The sequence below is a fragment of the Ursus americanus genome, chromosome 3, assembly GCF_024610735.1.
Source record: "Ursus americanus isolate L20-20 chromosome 3, mUrsAme1.1.p, whole genome shotgun sequence".
NCBI classification, from domain to species: domain Eukaryota; kingdom Metazoa; phylum Chordata; class Mammalia; order Carnivora; family Ursidae; genus Ursus; species Ursus americanus.
Genome location: NC_142129.1, coordinates 81,871,226 through 81,889,912, shown reverse-complemented (window position 1 = coordinate 81,889,912; position 18,687 = coordinate 81,871,226). Strand labels below are relative to the sequence as shown.

Sequence of the window (18,687 nt, the reverse complement as noted above, 5' to 3'; positions counted from 1 at the left end):
TTTATTGTTATGTTAGTCACCCTACAGTATATCCTTAGTTAACGCTGCTAGGGAAATGATTCTGGTATCCGTAAGATTATCAATCTCGTCATTCATATGTAAAGGAGCCACTCGCCTGCTAACAATCCACAGTGAAGCCAGGAAACAAGAGAGCCAAGAAGGGTCCCTCTAGGAGTTGGCACTTTCCAGGCTTTTAATATTGGTGAAGCAACAATAGGTAAGAACTCTGGGAAAATCCATTGGTGATTTATAAAAAATCTGTTAATCCCCAGATTAGGAAGTATTTTATTTTGTAGTCAAGACAAAAAATATTCCAAAGACCGTTGCTTTTCTGCTTGGGGCAACGAGTCCCATTTGTGAGCTAATAGCAGTTGGGGGCATGATTGTGACCTTGCCCAAATGTTATTCTCCCCACTGAATCATAACACAACAGGGATGAGATTACCACCCCAAAGCTAGAAGCAAGAGCCCACATCCAGGGGAGTCTGACTCTGGAAAAGTGAGATGGAATTGTGGCTGGGAGATTAACAGACAGTGGCAGAGCCATCAGAAGAGTCTGGAGCTGGCTCAGCGACCGTGTGCACTCAGTCCCTTCCTCCTGAGTCCAAAGGGGGTCCCGGGGAAAGCCGGCGCAATCTGTTGAAACCGCACATGGTGAAAGCGAACACATCGGGGGCTTCTTACTGAGGCACCCACGACTTACTACTCCTACGGGTGGTCAAATTCTTACCTCCCTATCATTTGCTTTATTGTCTTTAGTCTTTTTTCTTCCCTGGAATAGATTAAACCCATACACAGCTGAGGACAACAGATATTTCCTTTTCTATGAAAGCAAATGGGGGAGCTCCGAGCAGGGCTTTCTGGAAATAACACCTGTGGCAGAGGGAAAATATTTGCTTTGCAACTGTGTGAGTGATGACCCCACAGAGTTCTGGGACTTGGAAATTGGGTCTCACTTCATCTTCACCAACATGGGAGGCAGGAGCAGGGAAGCAGATGTTCAAAAAACATCAGAATTATGGAAAAGACTGGTGAGGGTTTTATACATGGAGATGTTCCTGTGGGTTGTTCTGTTTTTCTCCTCTGAGAGAGGGGACACCACATGGGAATGTGTCTTCATCTCTTTCTTTAATGGCTCAACCTAACCCAGGCTCCCTGTCACACCGAGTCACAATAAGAAGACAATGTTCTTATATGGCATCCTTTTCTCCTGGAAGATCCCAGTGCCTTATTTATATTAGTTTATGATATGGAATGGATATAAGGCAAAATGCAGTAAGAAATGCTAACATTTATTAATGCTTACAAGTCTTTCCACACTTGCTCCTCTCCATACCACCATTATTCTCTGGGCTACCACCTTCACCGATCCCAGGACATTGGCAGCCATCTCTAAATACTGAATAACCTATATTCACCCTGACCAGCCTTCAGTCAGTTCTCTGTGTGGCCAACTGAGAGGCCTTGGAAAGCAAATCCAGTGACATCAGTCTTCAGCATGAAACCCATTCCAAGACTTCTTACTACATTTAAGGTAGAAATTTTTAACAAGCTTACAAGACCCTGCAGGTGGGCCCCTACCGCTCTCACTGGCTTCATCTCAAACCGTGCTCCCTAACCTCTTTCCTCACTACACTGACCTTATTTCCACCCCTTTCACGGTTGCACGCTCCCTCCTCCCTCCTGCTAAAGGGCCTTTGTCTATGTTCTTCATTTCGGACTCTCTTCAATGTGCTTTTCAGCTTAGTTAACCCCTACTGATCTATAATTGCTCATTGTTTCTCCAGGAAAGGTTCTCTTGTTGTGAAGAACGGATGCTTGTATTTGCTAATAAAACCACACTTGTGACACACACACAATCTCAAAATCACAGAAAGGCACATAGACCAATTTCTACTTTATGAAACTTTCTCTTCTGCCTGTGTCCTGTCTTGTCCCAAACTCTCCTTCTCCCCACATCCCTCCCCTCTCCAAGTCAGAAAAGCCAGGGGAAACTTTACCTATTTTCATGTCCTTGCAGCTGAAGTGGTTGAGGAGGAGCTGGCTGGGCAACAGGACTGTTGGGGGTGGCTGGGGTCGGCTGGGCCAGAGGACTCTGCTGGGCCATCGGGCTCTGCTTCTCTGAGCTAGGCGCCGAGGCTGGGCTGTTGAGCTCTGCAAAGGGGAGCCAAAGTGGCAAATGCAGTCAGGTTGGCATCTGATAAAGGGCAAGAGGTGGCCAGAGGTGGTAACTCTTTGCCGCCTCAGAGGACTCAAGGCTTTGGTTATTTCAGTTTCCATTAGACTTTAAGACGGCAGGTTAAACTTATCAATGATCCAATCAAGTTCCAGTACCATTCCCAGAATTAGTATTACGTCATTCGTTAGAAGTGTTGCCGAACAAGGTTATAAACAGAATCTCTTGTCATTTTGTCAGGAGAAAAGATTACGATAAAAAAAAAAAAATGTTAAAACAATGAAAAAATAATCCAAAGGAGTAAGCTCTAAAACATATTCTCTTTTCCCAGTGTCGCCCACTGCCAGAAAACATTTAGGCCACTACTTTTTGGTTGTAATGACAAGTCTACTGGTATTCCAAAGTTTGGATAAGCAACTAAATATAACAGAAATAAATGCTTTTCACAATCTTCTCTCTAGTTCCTTGTTAGTCTTATTGTTTAATAACCCCCTGCACTCCATGGTTCTTCAGAAAGAAAAAAGAACATCGGACAGAAGAATGTTCATTAAGTTGTTCTTTGTTAAAACAGCTCAGATTTTCCTGTAACAGCATCACATGTTCAATTGAAATCATCTGTATATGACGTGTTAGAAACAGGACAGACATATTTCAGTCTGGGGAAAATGGAAAAGCGAGTCAGGTTTTTAGCGAGCAATTTTGCTTAGAGTTAATTTCCATTGAATATTTTACACATAGTGGTGTCTGCAAATAACAGGTTACAAACACCACGGTCATTTTCTGTTCTGTTCTTTTTATTTGGTTGGGTGATCAAAGGGAGGCCATCGATTCCTATACAAGCCACTCTTCCCCTTTCTTCTCTGACAGCGCAAATTTTAAAATTTCTTCTCCCCTTAAAGGGTTTCTCAACCTCATCACTGTTGACATTTTGGGCCAGATAAGTCTTTGCTGCGGGGGCTGTCCTGTGCCCTGGAGGGTGATTAGCAGTACCCTCGCCCTCTGCCCCCTAGATGCTGGTAGCCTCCCCATCCCAATCAAAAATGTCTTCGAACCTTGCCAAACATTCCCCAGGGGACAAAATCATTTCAACTGAGAACCATGGTTTTATATTGAAAGTCAAGTGACTGCTTGGTGCCTCCGTGTCCCACAGCCCCAAGATAGAATCAGGAGACGAAGTAAAACAGAGGGGACCAACGGGAGCGAACCCATCACTCTCCATATGGGATGCTGCAGTCCACACACCAGTGACCTCCAGGGACTGTGTTCTCAAATGTCATTAATGAGTCAACAGCTACAATCCAATAGTAAACCCACTGTATCTGGAAACGGTGACTTTATGGTGAACAGGTACTTAGATCCTTGTGGCCCTCAAGGCATGGCCATGAGTTGTGATACTCACGACTCTTCAAGCCTCAGGGGTGAGTGCTTATACAGAGAAATTCAGAAGACTAAGTGGGAGTTTAAAATTCTTATCAGATGCAACGTTTTCTAAATGAGCTCTCTTTATACCACAAAACTTCCTCAAGCTTTTCAAAATCAATCTGACTTTGAAAAATCCTCCAGAGCTTAACTGTTAACATGAATACTTTTTTTTTTCTCTCTTTTTCAGATTTGTAACTCGATCATCTCTGTTGAATGGGTTCTGGCTTAATATCACCATAAAAACAGGACTCCCGGGACCGCAGGGGATGATTGAATAACCCAGTGTCTTGGGATTCACGCTATTTATCTATAATGTCACACGGCTTGATCTCTGAATGAAACTGGTACTGAGTAAACAGGATCTGGGGTGCAAGGGAGTGTGAGTTTTTGCGAACGCGGAAATAAGAATCAACTTTGGACACTCTGGCACTCCGTGAATGGCAGCCAGGCTCAGGCACTCACCCTCCTGAGGAATGATGCGGAGGGTGACACTGAGACCCGCGTCCTTGATGAGCTTCACGATGTCTGCATGAGGCATGTTGATGATGGACTGGCCGTTCACTGCCAAGATCCGGTCTCCCACTTTCAGCTTTGCACAGCGATCTGCAGGACTCCCATCGATGATGCGTCCGATTTTATGGGGCACAGCTAGAACAATCCCCAACAGAACCAGATATCAGGGGTGTTGCCAACACATGTTCTAATCTTTGAGTCCCAGCCCCACAGGAAACAATGTGATGTCAGAAATCTTCCTTCCATCAGTAAATCTGCCTTTTGAAATAATAATCACACCTCTTAAAGGGGGTCCTGTGAGATCAGAATTCCTAAATTCAGGTCCTGTGCAGTAATGGGCTAATTCCAAATACATGGACCACGGGTTCTCAACTTCACATAATCACCCTAGGATTAAAAATACAGCTCTTTGGGCCTTACCCGAGCCTTGTGCATCAGAATGTCCAAGCAGCATGTGAGAATCATGAATTTTTAAGAAGCTCCTCAAGACATTCTGAGACATACAAAATTTTGAGAACCGCAGGGATTAACTGTTGTGAGCTCATATTATAGAGACAATAATCCACAGTTTTAGAAAGACACAATAAATGCCAAGAATTTAATTTCTACCCTTACCCATTTTACTGAGAGAAGAAAACAGAGAAGAAATCTATATTAACATGGGCTGTCACAGCTGGTGAAGAATCTGTGCTCAATCTCCCATCAGTTACTAAGTTTCAGTTCCAAGGTTGCTGTAATTTTCAAATCTTAGCTCTTCTTTCTGATTTAATTTATTAAGTGGTGCTAAGATCTTGCTAATATATGATGAATAATATATTTAATCAAATCTAAGATGTCATTACGGCATACTGTTGTTTTAGGGAAAGAAAGAAAGAAAGAAAGAAAGAAAGAAAGAAAGAAAGAAAGAACTCAACTCTTCCAATTAAACAATGACACTCCATGGACTATAAGATGCTGTCTAATTTTTTAGATATTAAAATAAGAAAATGTGCTTTAGGATTGATCCAATAGGGTATAAGTCTCTATAAAACAATGAAAACTTATTTTCTTTTTTATTATTTATTTATATATGTAGGGACAGCCAGGTACATAAGGATAAAGATTTTTTAGCAGGCTGACTTCTATTCAATGTAAATGTGTGAGTGTCTATGAGGATAACTATTTCTGGAGTCAGATATCAATGGCACACAGAGTCCCTTTAACTGCTCCCCTGCCCCAAGGAGACTACAATCCAGAGACCTTTTCCTTTTCCTTTATCCCTTCTAGACAGGGAACCCCAGCCAGGAAATCACCTGTCAGTGACTCTGTGTTGTTGCTCTCCCTGTGGAAGTCAGGTACCGATTTATCTGCGTAAAGAGACAGAGACACTCTACCCTTTGTTATGCTCCAGGAATGTCTATTCCCTGAACTCTCAATCTTATGTATGTGCTCCAGCGAAAGGCAGAACATCACCTAATAACCACAATAAGGAAGGACAATCAGTGAGTTAATGAACCAGGACCTTGATCATATTTCCATTGTGAAAGGTTATAGATAGCATATGAAAATACTGGCTGAGCCCGTGTTTCTGAAGTCAAACACATCATGTTGGAAGCTCAAACACCTTTTTATTTACCACAGGCACCGATGGCTCTAATGAAGAACATCTTACTTAAAAAAAAAGGTGAAAAAAAAAAAAGCATACTAAAGATCATCTTAGGCTCTAAGGACAAGGTACTTGTCAAGCAGAAATGTAATAAGAACTCATTCATTTACTTATTTTTAAAAAATAAGGTATTGCAAGTTGCTTGGTCTTCTACCATAATGAGAGTGAACATTCATTCCTGGTTTTGCCCCCTTTCGGTTCAGTACTTGTCTGAGCCATCAATACATGGCATGGTCTCCCTGGTTTCCCATGTGTCTGTTGCTATCTCCCATGTGATCCTTGGAAAGTTACCTGACCTCTCCGAGTTTGTTTTTCAATAGGAAAATTGGGATAATAATATCACTGACTTCACAGGATGGTTCTGAGAATCAAATGAGTTGTCCCATGTAAAGTGACTAGGACAGTGCCTGGAGTAAGAACTGATCTGTAAGTTTTCACTTTTCTTTCATTCTTTTTATTACTATTATCTTTGTAATGGTTCTGATATCACTATTGATATGTGCGTGTGCATAGGTCCCAGCTTGAACTCTTCCTATGTGGGGTAAACCCGTCATATTGCTGAAACAAGAAATGCTTTGCTTATGACACAACAGTATCTGCTAAGGATCAACGCAGGAAAACAGCTTCATTTGGGAAAGAGAGATGTGTTGGGGGGGTTATATATACACGCTAGGTGAGGTCAAGCTTCCTGTTTGTTTTTCTCTGGTTTTCCAAAAAAGATGTTGCAGGTCTCTGCAGGAAAACACCAGCTTATAAATAAGAGTTTATTATTCAAAGGGAAATCAGTATAATACAGATGTCCTCATTATCTGCCTTGAGCCTTACACGCACGCACACTCACACACACACAGTTGTAACTACGTTAAAATATATATAATTTTATCCTTAACAAATCACGTGAGATAGCCGGTAGCATCATCACTACATGTGTAGAATGGAAGAAACTGAAGTATAGTCATTAGCAATTTGCTCAAGGTCACAGAGTCCAACCACGATTTAGAATCCCAGTCTGTCAGATTCCATAGGCTTTGCTCTTAACCACTGCACCACACCGTGTCTCTCGACTTTGTGGTGTCTTCCCTCCACGCAAGCACTTGCTTCATGAGCACCCAGTGCTTCTGTTTGGTGAGTGCAGCCTGCCTCTAAGCAGGGACTCACAAACACTTCACCAGTGGCCCTCATCCAGGGGAGAGTGGGAGGTGGCAACTTTGCTTGAAGCTGGTTCTTTGTGGCCGCTGTCTTTTCATGGGCTGGGCATGAGGAGGAAGGGAGAGGAGAGGGGAGGAAGGAAGGCGAGGGGGAGGAGAGGAAAATTGGACAGCTGCTCAGATCCCTTTTACTTGGGACTTCACATATCATGGTGTCATTCCTTTATTTGAAGTCATTTCTTTGGGCATTAGAAATACATTTGAAATGAAATTTAAAAATATACTTTAAAACACATACAGCTGGTATTTGGATGATTTGCTGTTTTGAATTATTCATGCCTCTACTCCCGTCTATTACTGTGGACCATTTAGAATCTACTGGGCATAAAACCCCAAATGTTTCAAAACATAGATTGCACACACACACAAACACACGCGCACACACACGCACACACATGCAATTTTATGAGCTCAACAGCAATAAAAACAAAAACAATAAGTTATCAGTTGTTAATTTCCAGGCACTGTGCTAAGCACTTACTTTAAATCCTTACAGCAACAGTGTGAAGTAGCTATAAAAGTATAATACTCATGTTTATTTTCTTGTTAAGAAAACAAAGACGTGTCAAAACCAGAATTCGAACCTATGCCTGTGGCTTCAAACCTTCGGGTTACTCCCTCCTTTTTTGGATATATGCCAAGTTGGAAGCAATTTGAATTATGAGGACCGAGGGAATGGCTGGTAAGATTTAACTTAGGAAAGCGTGCTGCTTGAGATTTTGAGATGAAAGTTTCATTTATTTGCTTATGAGGATAACTCTTAGTTTCAAGGCCATTTTCACTTTACTGTGGCAGGTAGAAAAAAAAAAAAACCTAAAATAATAAAAACAAAAATGAAATAAGGAAAACTGAAATCAATCCTATGGTAGCCACTTAGAATGACTGAGTGGTTTACATAAAATTTGAGTGAGTACACAATTTAAAAAGGTATGCCCATAATTGCAAGTATCTGACATAGTTTTCTTAAAATTGTTTTCTGTTGGCATTTATTTTAATAAAAACAGTGCTTGAAACTCTGGACAGCTGAAGACAGCTTCACTTTTCCTTTACCAGCATTTTCCCTACACATGTAAGTACAATGAACGTTGATGTACAACAAATCATTGACGAGGGGTGCACTCGGAGAGGATTCTCTCTGAAAACAAGATCCAGTTCCATTTGCTCAGTTATAAGGTCTACAGAACTTATGACCTAAGTGCTTTCTGTGCATTGCTAATGGAATTACAGAGCATGGAAGAGGCCCTGACCTTGGTTTCTATTATTGGGATGAATGGTACTCGTTAATTCTCTGGGAATTGATGACTAAGGTAACTGCCGGAGCACAGTCCATTTAGACAGCATGCCTTCCAGACATCATCTGTCAGGCAGCCACATAAATCAAGCCTTTGGACAGGTCTTCTTGACACAGTGTGCTTAGGATACACAGATATTTGGGAAAAGTTGCAATATGTCATGCGGCTTTGAACATACTGACATTTGGGAAGGAGACAATGTATCATTATTTAGAAATTTCCCCTTTAACTGAAAATCACATAAATTATGGAAAAAGAAACCCATCTTTTTTTTTTATTTGTTGGTGGGTAAAACACTATGATACATTTATATATTATAAAATTTAATATTTTCAATTTTGTATTTTCCTGCAGATGAACTGACTCTTTGGCACTGCTCAACCACAGCACCCTTGTTTTAGTGGGGCTGTTCAAAGACTGGATGCTAAGTTTGTTCTAAAGGTCTGGAATCTTTGGGTATTTGGCCACACTACTACAGGATGTAATGATCCTCCCTTTTGGCTGTTAGTTTCTCTTCTGGGACCTTTGTATGGTTTATCCAGGCTCCTTCGGTCATTGGTTAATCAATGAGCTCTTCTTCAGTTCTACCTTGGGTTCATTCCCCTAAGGAAGATGAGACTGCTGCCTGGATGACTTTTCTTGCTTTGGCAATAGATTCTTTCTGAAATTTTTGGTGATAGATTCTTCCTGAAATTCTCAGCTGCATCGGAGGGAAGGAGTAGTAGCTCTCCCACACATTTTCCCTCCATGTTTCTTTGTTGTTTTTTATGTATTTTATTTCAGGGAAGGAAAACCTGTGACTCATGTTTACATGTAATTACCTCCTTGTTAATCGATCCACAAAGTGGAACTTTAGATGGAGGCGGAGGAAAGCACTAGGTAGGGAAAGTGGATTCTGCATCAATCATGTCAGACTTACAAGCAAGAAGTTTCTGAAATGAGTGTGACAAAAGTAAATACTTCAAAGGCAATCAATAGCATAAAATCTCATTAGCTCACAATTCCATTAATTTGTGAAGGTTATACAACATGCCATTAGCTTAAAGAGGTAGGGAAGGTTAGTCTGGGTTTAAAATCTGTGAGCTGATAGGAAAAGAAATGTGTGTGTGTGTGTGTGTGTGTGTGTGTGTGTTCAATTGGAAGATTCCAGTTGCTTTTCTTAGGACAATCCGTGACAATGATTTCCTGTCTAGTTTCAGAATTGCGGCTTGGGGCAGGAGGCTCAGTTACTCCATCAACAGCACCTGTCTCTAGAGCATCAGCTTACTAACAGGCCTAGTGCTTGGTGCGGGGTGGAAGACAAAAACAAAACAACACATGGAATCTGGCCTGAAGAAACTCCCAGTCTAGTTGGGGAGATTCATATAAAAGTACTTGCGACACAAATTAGCAACTCCATGGTAAAGGTAACTGGCAACAAGAGTAGAGAGGAGGTGAATTACTGAGTCCATATGTGGACTCAGCGGTAAGGAAAAAGGAGGGTCATTCTGGGGAAGAGGGCGCATAGTGTCCTAGACTAAATGGCGGCTCCCTTAGTGAAAAACTCATGGTCACACACAGGGACCTACCAAATTCACGGATAAAAAAGCGAGGAGAGAGGCTTTGAAGGTGCGGTCCTTCCTACCTTTACAATTCTTGATTTCCTTCCTGAGATCCCTGATATGATGCCTTTACCCAACTCCTCTAGATGGACTCTGAATATATAGGAACAAGAGAAGAGTAATCCTCACAGAACAAGCATTCCTATCACATTAATCCACGGTGAAGAGTCCTGTTCTCCTGCTTTTAGAAACCCGAGCTGAGTATTACTTGCTTATTTTCCATGTCTCCTTCCTAGAAGGCCTGGATAAGCACGTTCTACTGTGACACATCCATTCAGATACATGTTGTCCCTTCCTGGAGTGTGACAGAGTGTCCTTCGAAAGAGTTTTTCTTGGTCATCAGGGGGTGAAGATGTGGCAAAAACATGTGTTTGATATTTTTAAAAAATTGGCAGTAAAATTAAGAAAAAGCTGACTTGTTTTCCCCTAAAAGTCTGTGGAATTTGCTTTCCAAAAATGAAAACGTCTTCTCCGACATTCATAGCCAAGTGAGTTGTAAGACCCAAAAATCAAGCAGCTGGTGTTTTAAGGATTGCATATTCCAAAAGTGCACTTTTTTTTTTTTTCCTTCCCAGCACCATTAGTCATTCTCTTGTGGTTGAACAGTTTAGCTACCCTGTAGTTGGTAATCAGCAGATGGTCAGATGGGAGAATGGGAAGAGAAGCCCATCACTGGCAATTTGGAAGTCCAGCCAAACTCAGGTTTCCAAGGGCAGAAAGCACCATATAGAAAGTATTAACTATATGGCTGGAAAGAAAGAAACACTTATCAGCTATACCTTCCCCCTGTATGCTTTTATTTTGCAGCAATTAAAAAAAAATCTCCTAGCTAAATACTGAGAGTGGACCGGTAATCTAAAGAAAATCGCATTGCATTAGGAATTGTAATTAGCAATAACTTGACTGTTTGATCCCAGAACATGAGGCTGGGCTAAAACGGTTTTGTTGTTTGCAAATATTTGGTGGGCTCATAGACACAGGGCCAGTTTCACGGTTGTGTGATCTGTGCCATCACACAGGTCCATGTTCAAAAGGGCTTTGTATTTGGTTTAATGTCTACTGTCACCATCTTGACATTCTTCATAATGTTTGAACAAGGACCCCACATTTTCATATTTCATTGGGCCCTGAAAATTTTGTGGTTGGTCCTACATAGATACGACCATAATATATTTCCTCCTTATATTGCTCCGTTGTTTTTTAGTGTCTTCAGTGGAAGATGTAAATGAAAATATGTTATAGTTACCAAGGAAAATTATCACAAAGGTGGGTGGTAGGGAAGGAGCAAAAATAATCCTTTTCTTTTGTGGCTTCATTTTTTTAACCCCCTGCACATCCCTAGAAGAGGTAGTCCAGATCACTTTTGTTAAATATATTGAAGATCCTTAATTTTGCACATATTGATTCAAGAACTCTAAATATTCCTTAATTCTGATGTGGACATTATCTTTATGTAATTAATCAATCATTATTGAGTCATCTACAAAACAAATGTTCTTCTTTATCTGTCTTCAAACAGACTTTAATATATGCCACCCTATTTCAAGGAATTTAGGTATTTTTGATATATTTCCCTCATAATCTGACGAAATGTCTAGACATTAGAATGGTAGGAGCCAAAGAAACTTCAGAATAGTCATGATCCTCAGGTCTGTCACCGGCCAGGAGGCCAGGTGTGAGGCAATGAGGAAATGAACAGACAGAATGGAAAAACAGTTCCACTTCTAGATATTTAAACCTGTATCTTCTGTGGAGGGACTTCTCATTTCACAGCATATCCTAAGGACTCACTTTTTACTTTGCTAATTTCTAGGTAGCTGGCACATTCTTTTTGACCTATTTTGGTCTGAAAGTTACTACAGAAAATTTGATCCCTTAAGTCAAATGTCAACCTTATTTAGTATTTTTTTGCAAGCCTACCCCCTCCCCCGCCAAACATAAACAAAAACAAAACCAAAACACCCTGAAAAAGAAACACATTTCCATCACTCAGTAAAAATCAGCAACTCAAGATTCTCTAGTCAAGGAGTAGATGGGGAAGTACTATGTTGTTCACCTTGAATAATTTTCATGAGTAAAACTATATAGTTTTTAGCAAGTTTTGCTTACAAATAACCAAACAGCAATGGATTCAGTAATAATAGAAAAAAAATTAGACAGTTACTAATATTAAAATATGATAAAGGGTCTCTTCCGCAAAGCAGAAAAACAAGTTGTTTTACTCCTTAATAAAAATAGTCACAGGGTTGAGAGGTGGTATTACACCCACCTCCCAAACAAACCAATCTATCTTTCAAAGGGTTAGTTGCTTGCTTTATGACAAATTGAGTTCCTGAATAAGAGGTTCCTTTTATTTATAATTTAATTGCAGAAGCTTTATCAAATCATTACTTGAAAATACTGGATTACTCTCTAAAATGAGAAAATCATATAAAAATTTCAAAACTCATGTCATGATGTAAAAGGGACAAACTAAACAGAATAATTGTCTTCTAGTGGTTGGAAATCTTTAATTAAACCAACTTAAGTAATTCATGCACAAATTAAAAGGCAACCAAAATGCTTGTAAGTGAAAAACCTTAGTCTCCTGCCCTAATCCTCTGACGTCCTCTCCAGTTCTGTGACCCAAAGGCAAACACTGAAAATCTGTCAGCTGTTTCTTCTTCATATTTCTAAATTATAGTCTCATACGGCTATTTCTTAATTGTCAACTGGAGTCAAATCTATTGACTTCCTATTATGATAGAGGATTTGGCACTCTCACCCTGCAACCCACCTCCTCTCCTTATCCCAATACAGTTTTATCACTAGTTGGAGTTAAACCAGTTATCACTGTTTATGGTCTTACCTTGTAACTATTGCTCACTATAGTGTTTGGTGGTTCCATTTTTTTTCTTTTAGCTTTCCTCCCTCCCCACCCTGAATCATGTTTCTGATTGTGTCCTTCCCCCCCCCCCCACGTCTACAATATGCTGTTTCCTAATTGTTTCCCCTAAAAAGCTGCTCAAGTCATCTGTTGTTGAGCCCGGGGTGGGGGTGGGGGTCCTCCCTCCCATAGGTAGGTAGATTTCTCTCAAGGTCTGCTGCTCAGTGATGTTCAGAGGATTCCTGTTGCACTCCAACGTGAGACGCATGCTTCTGTAACCCCTGGGATACCTTTTCTGATTCACTCTCTCATTTTGCTAGAGCACATGCTACAGAATCTTCCCAAGAAAACGTGCAGAGTAGAAAAAAAAATTGTATTTAATGTTTGAAAACGTCTTCATTTTTACCTTCTCTTTTGATTGAATTCTAACTAAAATTCTAGATTATATGAAATTACATATTGAAAAAGTTATTTTTCCTCAGAATTACAGGCATTACTCCATTGTTTTCTGGTATCCAGCGTTGCTATTAAGAAGTCTGAATCCATTAGGATTTTTGCTTCCTGTATGTTATCTATTCATTTCCCCTTAACCTTTTAGAAATGTTTATGATTGTCCTTGTTGTACTTTTTGGGTTCTAAAGTTTCACAATGATGCATTATGCTGTGGTTCTTTTCAGTCCGGAGACTCGTTCCTTTAGTTTTGGTTTTGGGAACTTTCATTATAGTATTTTTTAAAAAAAGATTTTATTTAGTTATTTGTCAGAGAGAAAGAGAGTGTGCACAAGCAGGGAGAACAGCAGGCAGAGGGAGAAGCAGGCTCCCCGCTAAGCAAGGAGCCTGATGTGGGGCTCGATCCCAGGACCCTGAGATCATGACCTGAGCTGAAGGCAGACGCTTAACCAACTGAGCCACCCAGCCACCCCTCATTATAGTGATTCTTTGATAACTTCCATTCTGTTTCTTTGGTCTCTCTTTTTGAAACTCTTATTGGCTAGATACTGCTTTCCTGGGTTGTTCTGTCAATTATCACTTCTCTCATACTTTCTCTTTCTTTTTGTCCTACTCCTGTGTGATTTCCTTTACTCTTCCTTTCAATCCTTGTGCTGAATTTTTAATTTCAGCTATGATATTTTCAATTTCTAAGAATTCTTTCTTTAATCATAGCATTCTTTTTTATAGTATTCTACTTTCATTACAAAATAAAAAATCATAAGGTTGTAATATCTTCTCATATTTATGTATATGAGTGAGATGGTTTTGAAGCTTTCTTTTGTGCCCTTGATTATCTCCATTTCTTCTAGTATTCTTTCATTATTGTTTCTTCCCTTGGTTGTTTTTCTATTTTAAAAATGAGCATTTCACATTTGGTGGTCATGGTTGTTGTGTTCCATTCTGTCCTGAGCTGTTCAAGTTCTGAGCTGCTGAGTTTCTAAAGAAATGAGAAGATCTGTGTGATCCATTTCTTTTTGGTTTCCTCTGTCCTGCAAAATGAGTTGCCACATTTTTGTTTTTAAAATACCTTCTCCCCTCATGCTCATTGCTTTCTTCTTCATTTACTCCCATTTAATTGGTATCTAAGCAATGGGAGGAGATAAGCATGTTATCATTTTACCACCATTAATTAGGAACTGGAAATATCTTTTGTAAATTTAAATCAGTTGTTGCAATCTGTATTTCAGTATAGCAGTTAGAGATCCGGAGTCTATTTGGAAAACAGGATATGTTAATAATTTATGTACCCAAACTTTAAAAGTCCTATTGTCTCCAGTAGCCCTGACAGATAAAAATTTTAAAAAACCCAACTGTTTCTTTTCAAGAGTTGAGAAAATTGTCGTAAAATTACATTTCATCAACTCCAGGTATTGGGTTAAAAGTGTTCAATAAAACCACACGTTTTTTCCTCTGTATCTTTTGACCGCCTTTTGAGACTTCACACCCATCAATGTACTTGGCTTTCAGTGATTTCTCAGCAGGCCCAGTAGAAATGGTTGATAGTTACAAGCAGGTGTTGCTGACAAGCCATGTTTCTCATTTTTACAGATGCAGTGTATTCTATCTCTGCCATCTCCTTTTTCCTTTTATAGCTTCTGAAATTGTGTTTTGTAAAAAGTCACTTGGCTATCTTCACACAGTTTCCCTGTTACAATAGGTAAATGTCAAAAGCAATCAGGTGCAGTATCAGCTTTTCATTGTATTCCCCTAAGCCCTCCGGTAGATAATAACTTCTTGCAATATTTTCTTAATGTAAACGGAAACAGATACTAACCCAGGCAAATGATCCCTCCTGAGCCAGCTGTCCTTTTCAATATGTTATCCAGAAGATTACATGAATATTTATGGGATCTTCAGTTTCCCACAGAAGCCAAAGTTCCATGAACAGGGTATATCATGTTTTAACTTGAAATAATGCAATTTTCCACGACTGGATAAAACTAAATATGAAAAGGCCCTTAAGCAAAGTGTTCAGGAAGGAGGAGATCTTGATCATATATAAACTTTGAAAACAACTTCTGTGTGACCTGGGAGTGGCCAAATAAATCATGCTGGAGTTTCCTTATTTGAAAGGGAGGCTATCACTCACAGTTTTTCTTTCGTATCCTTCTCTTTCTTCTCCCAGTACTGCACATTTTAACTTCGTTTAGATTTCTGCCTACATGCCTTTTCTCTCACCCCTTGCATTTTAAAGCTTAGTGACTATATGTGTTTTCAGTTTTACTATAAGACATGTCTCCATAATTAATTTCACCTGAGATCATCATCATAAAATGGGTTTTATTACTCTAACATGAGAAATGAGTGAGAAATGAAAACTGGAAGGCTAAAGAGCCTGCAAATGTATTTTGTTGTCCACAGTGAAATACCAATTACACGCTAGAGGGAAGAGACCGGGAGTGACAAAGCGAATCACCAAAGATAGAAGGAAGGCACAAAAAATATATGAAAAACCTGCAACATCATTAGTCCTTAGGGAAGAAATGCAGCCGCAAACCAAAATGAGACATCACTACACACCTACTCGAGTGGCTAAAATCCAAACAACAATGACCACAAGAAAGCCTGAAAATAAGTCCTCACACAGGATGTAGACCACCTGGAACCCTCACAGTGGGGAGTACAGAATGGTACACCACTTCGGAAACGACTTGAACCAGCAACCCTGCCTGAAGTACTTATTCAAGTGAAATGAAAACGATTTTCATGCTAAAACCTAAATGAAAATTTTCATAGCTGTTTTATTCACAATCATTCAAAAGTTAACAATCTGAACAGCCTTCAGCGAGGGAACGGATAACAAACTATGGTACACGCACACAACGGAAGACTTCTCAGCAATTAAAAAGGAACCAATGTGGACCCATGAAGCAGCATGGACGAATATAAAGTACATCATGCTAAGTGGAAGAAGCCAGAGTCCAAAGGCTACGTACCACGTGATTCCCTTTTTACAGGACTAGGCAAAACTAGAACAGAAAACGAATCTGTGGTTGTTGGGGCTGGGAGTGGACGGAGGGGATGACTTCACGGTGGCCGTAGTTATAGAACTAAACATGTTTGTCAAACCTGACAGCTTACAGCCTAAAGGGGATAAAATATACTATATATGATTAAACCTTAAAAGTGGGAGAAAGAGTGAAAAAGTAGGGAGAGATCAAGAGAAGGTTTGGGATGGACATGAACAGAAGTAAAAAAGAACAGTGTCAAGTAAGTAGGAGGCAGGAGGTAGGGAGGGGAGAGTGGGGTGTCTAGGAAGCCTTCAGAGAGGAAACACTGCCTAGTCTGTGTTTTAAAGATGAATCGGACTTCTCCAGGTGGGCAAGGATGGGGAGGGCACCTCAGTCACAGGCCGTGTGACTGGGCAAAGGCACAGATGTGTGTGTGCATTAGCAGAGTCCGAATTGTGGGTGTGGGAGTGCAACGAGCACACACAGGGAGACTGGATCAACGTAGGAAGGGACAGACCGCGAGAGGCTTATTGGTTGTGCCAGGGGCTTGGGATTGATTTTACAGCCACATGAGAAGCCACTAATGGATCAGAAAAGGTAAGTGATATCATCAGACTGGTCGTTGTAGACAGAGCGCCATGGTAACAGTGTGGAGGGTGGTGAGAAGGCTGGGGCCAGGGAGGCCACCTAGAGGCCACTACTGTGCTCCAGCGCAGGGCTGCAATGTTTGACCCGCAGTCCAACGTGTAGCCACGAGCTAGCTGCGTGGGGCTATTTAACTTAATGGAAATGAAAGGCAGTTAAAAATGTGATTCCTCAGCCACACTAACGGTGTTTCAAGTGCTCCACCGCCACATGCGGCTACTGGCTGCAGTGCTGTATAGTGCAGCACAGAACACCGCCACCACCGAAGAAAGTTCTACTGCACAATGCTAATCTAGAACCGCTACTAAGGCATTAGCAGTGGCAGTCAAGAGGGCCTGATGTATCTAAGGTTTATATCTGGAAAGCATTTTTGGGTAACAGCTTGCCTTAGTCTCACAAGAGGGGATACGCAGTTGTGTACAAATCTGGCTAAGATCAACTTGGGTACCTGGAGGCCTGCTTTAAATCTTGTGATCTTACACACTGATTGGAGTTGAGAGCTACACCTGTCAGTCTTCTGTTAGCTCCTTAGCACCAGGGAATCTCAGTACCACTGGCTAAAGTGATACTATAGACTAGATATTTGTGTTCTCCCCAAATTTATATGCTGAAACCTAATCCCCAAAGAGATGCTATTTGGAGGTGGGACCTTGGGAGGTGATTAGGCCATGAAGGTAGAGTCCTCATGAACAGTATTAGTGCCCTTATAAAAGTGGGGAAAACTTATGATTTATACGCTCTATTCAAACGATAAGAAAAATGGTCTAGAATTTAAAAAAAAGGCACTGTGAGCACTCACAGATTTTTTGATAGGCTACATTGCTCCTCTATTTGAAAATAAATAAGAATGATGGTGTTTCTCTGTGGACTCACTCTTACAATTAAATGATCTTTACATTTGTTAGTGTTAAGAGAGTGAAATCTTTACAATTGTCTTTCCATTTTAGTTAATAGATGCTTCAATGTTCAGACATCAGAGTACTCAGGATTTGATGTAAAATCTTTTTGTGTTTGCTTGTCTGCTTCCTTGTAGGACTTTGGCAGCCAGGTTTTAACTTGGGATCAAAACTAGTCATGCTCAGGATTGAGAAAATGGAATTTAATCAATAGGTCCTATTCATCCTGGGTTTAGCTCGGTATGATCCTCTAAAGAAGTAATGTGATTGAGAAGTTGTTCAGCTGGAACTGAAATGGGTTGCTTTGTTAATGAGGATTGTGAAATGAATAACTAATTTGAGGGAATACTTTTTTCCAAGGAGCTTGGGATGCCATCCAAACCCTCCTGTTTAAGGATGATATAACTCTGAGGTGGTGTTCACACAGACGGATGGCGTTTCCAGGAACAGCCAGTGTCAGGATGAGATAGATCAGAGAGCATACTGAGGCCACAGCCTGGCCCTTCAGAGGACAAGGGCTTTGCAACCCAGATGCTTGAGACTAGGGGGCGCCCAGAGACACAAAGATGGCTCCCCCGAGCCTGATTTCTTAGAGGGCTCTCAAATCTAAGACTTCACCAGGCTGTGAGCTGGCTGTTGAATCATTTACTCAGGCTGAGAACAACTGATGGGAAGTCTGTATTCTGGGACATTGTTCCAGTTCTACTTTATTAGAGGGTAATTTCTCATGCTGGGCAAGGACCAGCTTGCACACAATTCCTCCCCTGAAAGGATCCTCTGCTGCTCTCCCCATTCTCAGAGATATGTCTCGCTGCCTTGCAGGGACAGGACAGCAAGGGCTAGGCACAGGGAAAGTGAGAGCAGGGCACACTCACGCTTTTACTTTCATGAGGACAGTGCTGGATCGTTAGAGGAGGATCCAATCCAATCCCTCCAGCATAAATTACGGGACAAATCCTTGAACTTCATGCTACCAGTAA

General features: G+C 40.7%; 1 protein-coding gene across 9 annotated transcripts in view; it reads right to left on the bottom strand.

The window, feature by feature from the left end:
- Positions 1–18,687, bottom strand: part of MAGI2 (membrane associated guanylate kinase, WW and PDZ domain containing 2) — a 1,265,804-nt gene that overhangs the window by 99,869 nt on the left and 1,147,248 nt on the right. For all 9 annotated transcript variants that reach the window (XM_087861146.1, XM_087861140.1, XM_087861142.1 and 6 more), the window contains 2 exons: positions 4,061–4,246; positions 2,001–2,154 (listed from right to left, as the gene is read on the bottom strand). In XM_087861146.1, the coding sequence (XP_087717272.1) occupies positions 2,001–2,154; positions 4,061–4,246 (340 nt within the window). The remainder of the gene's footprint in view (positions 1–2,000; positions 2,155–4,060; positions 4,247–18,687) is intronic.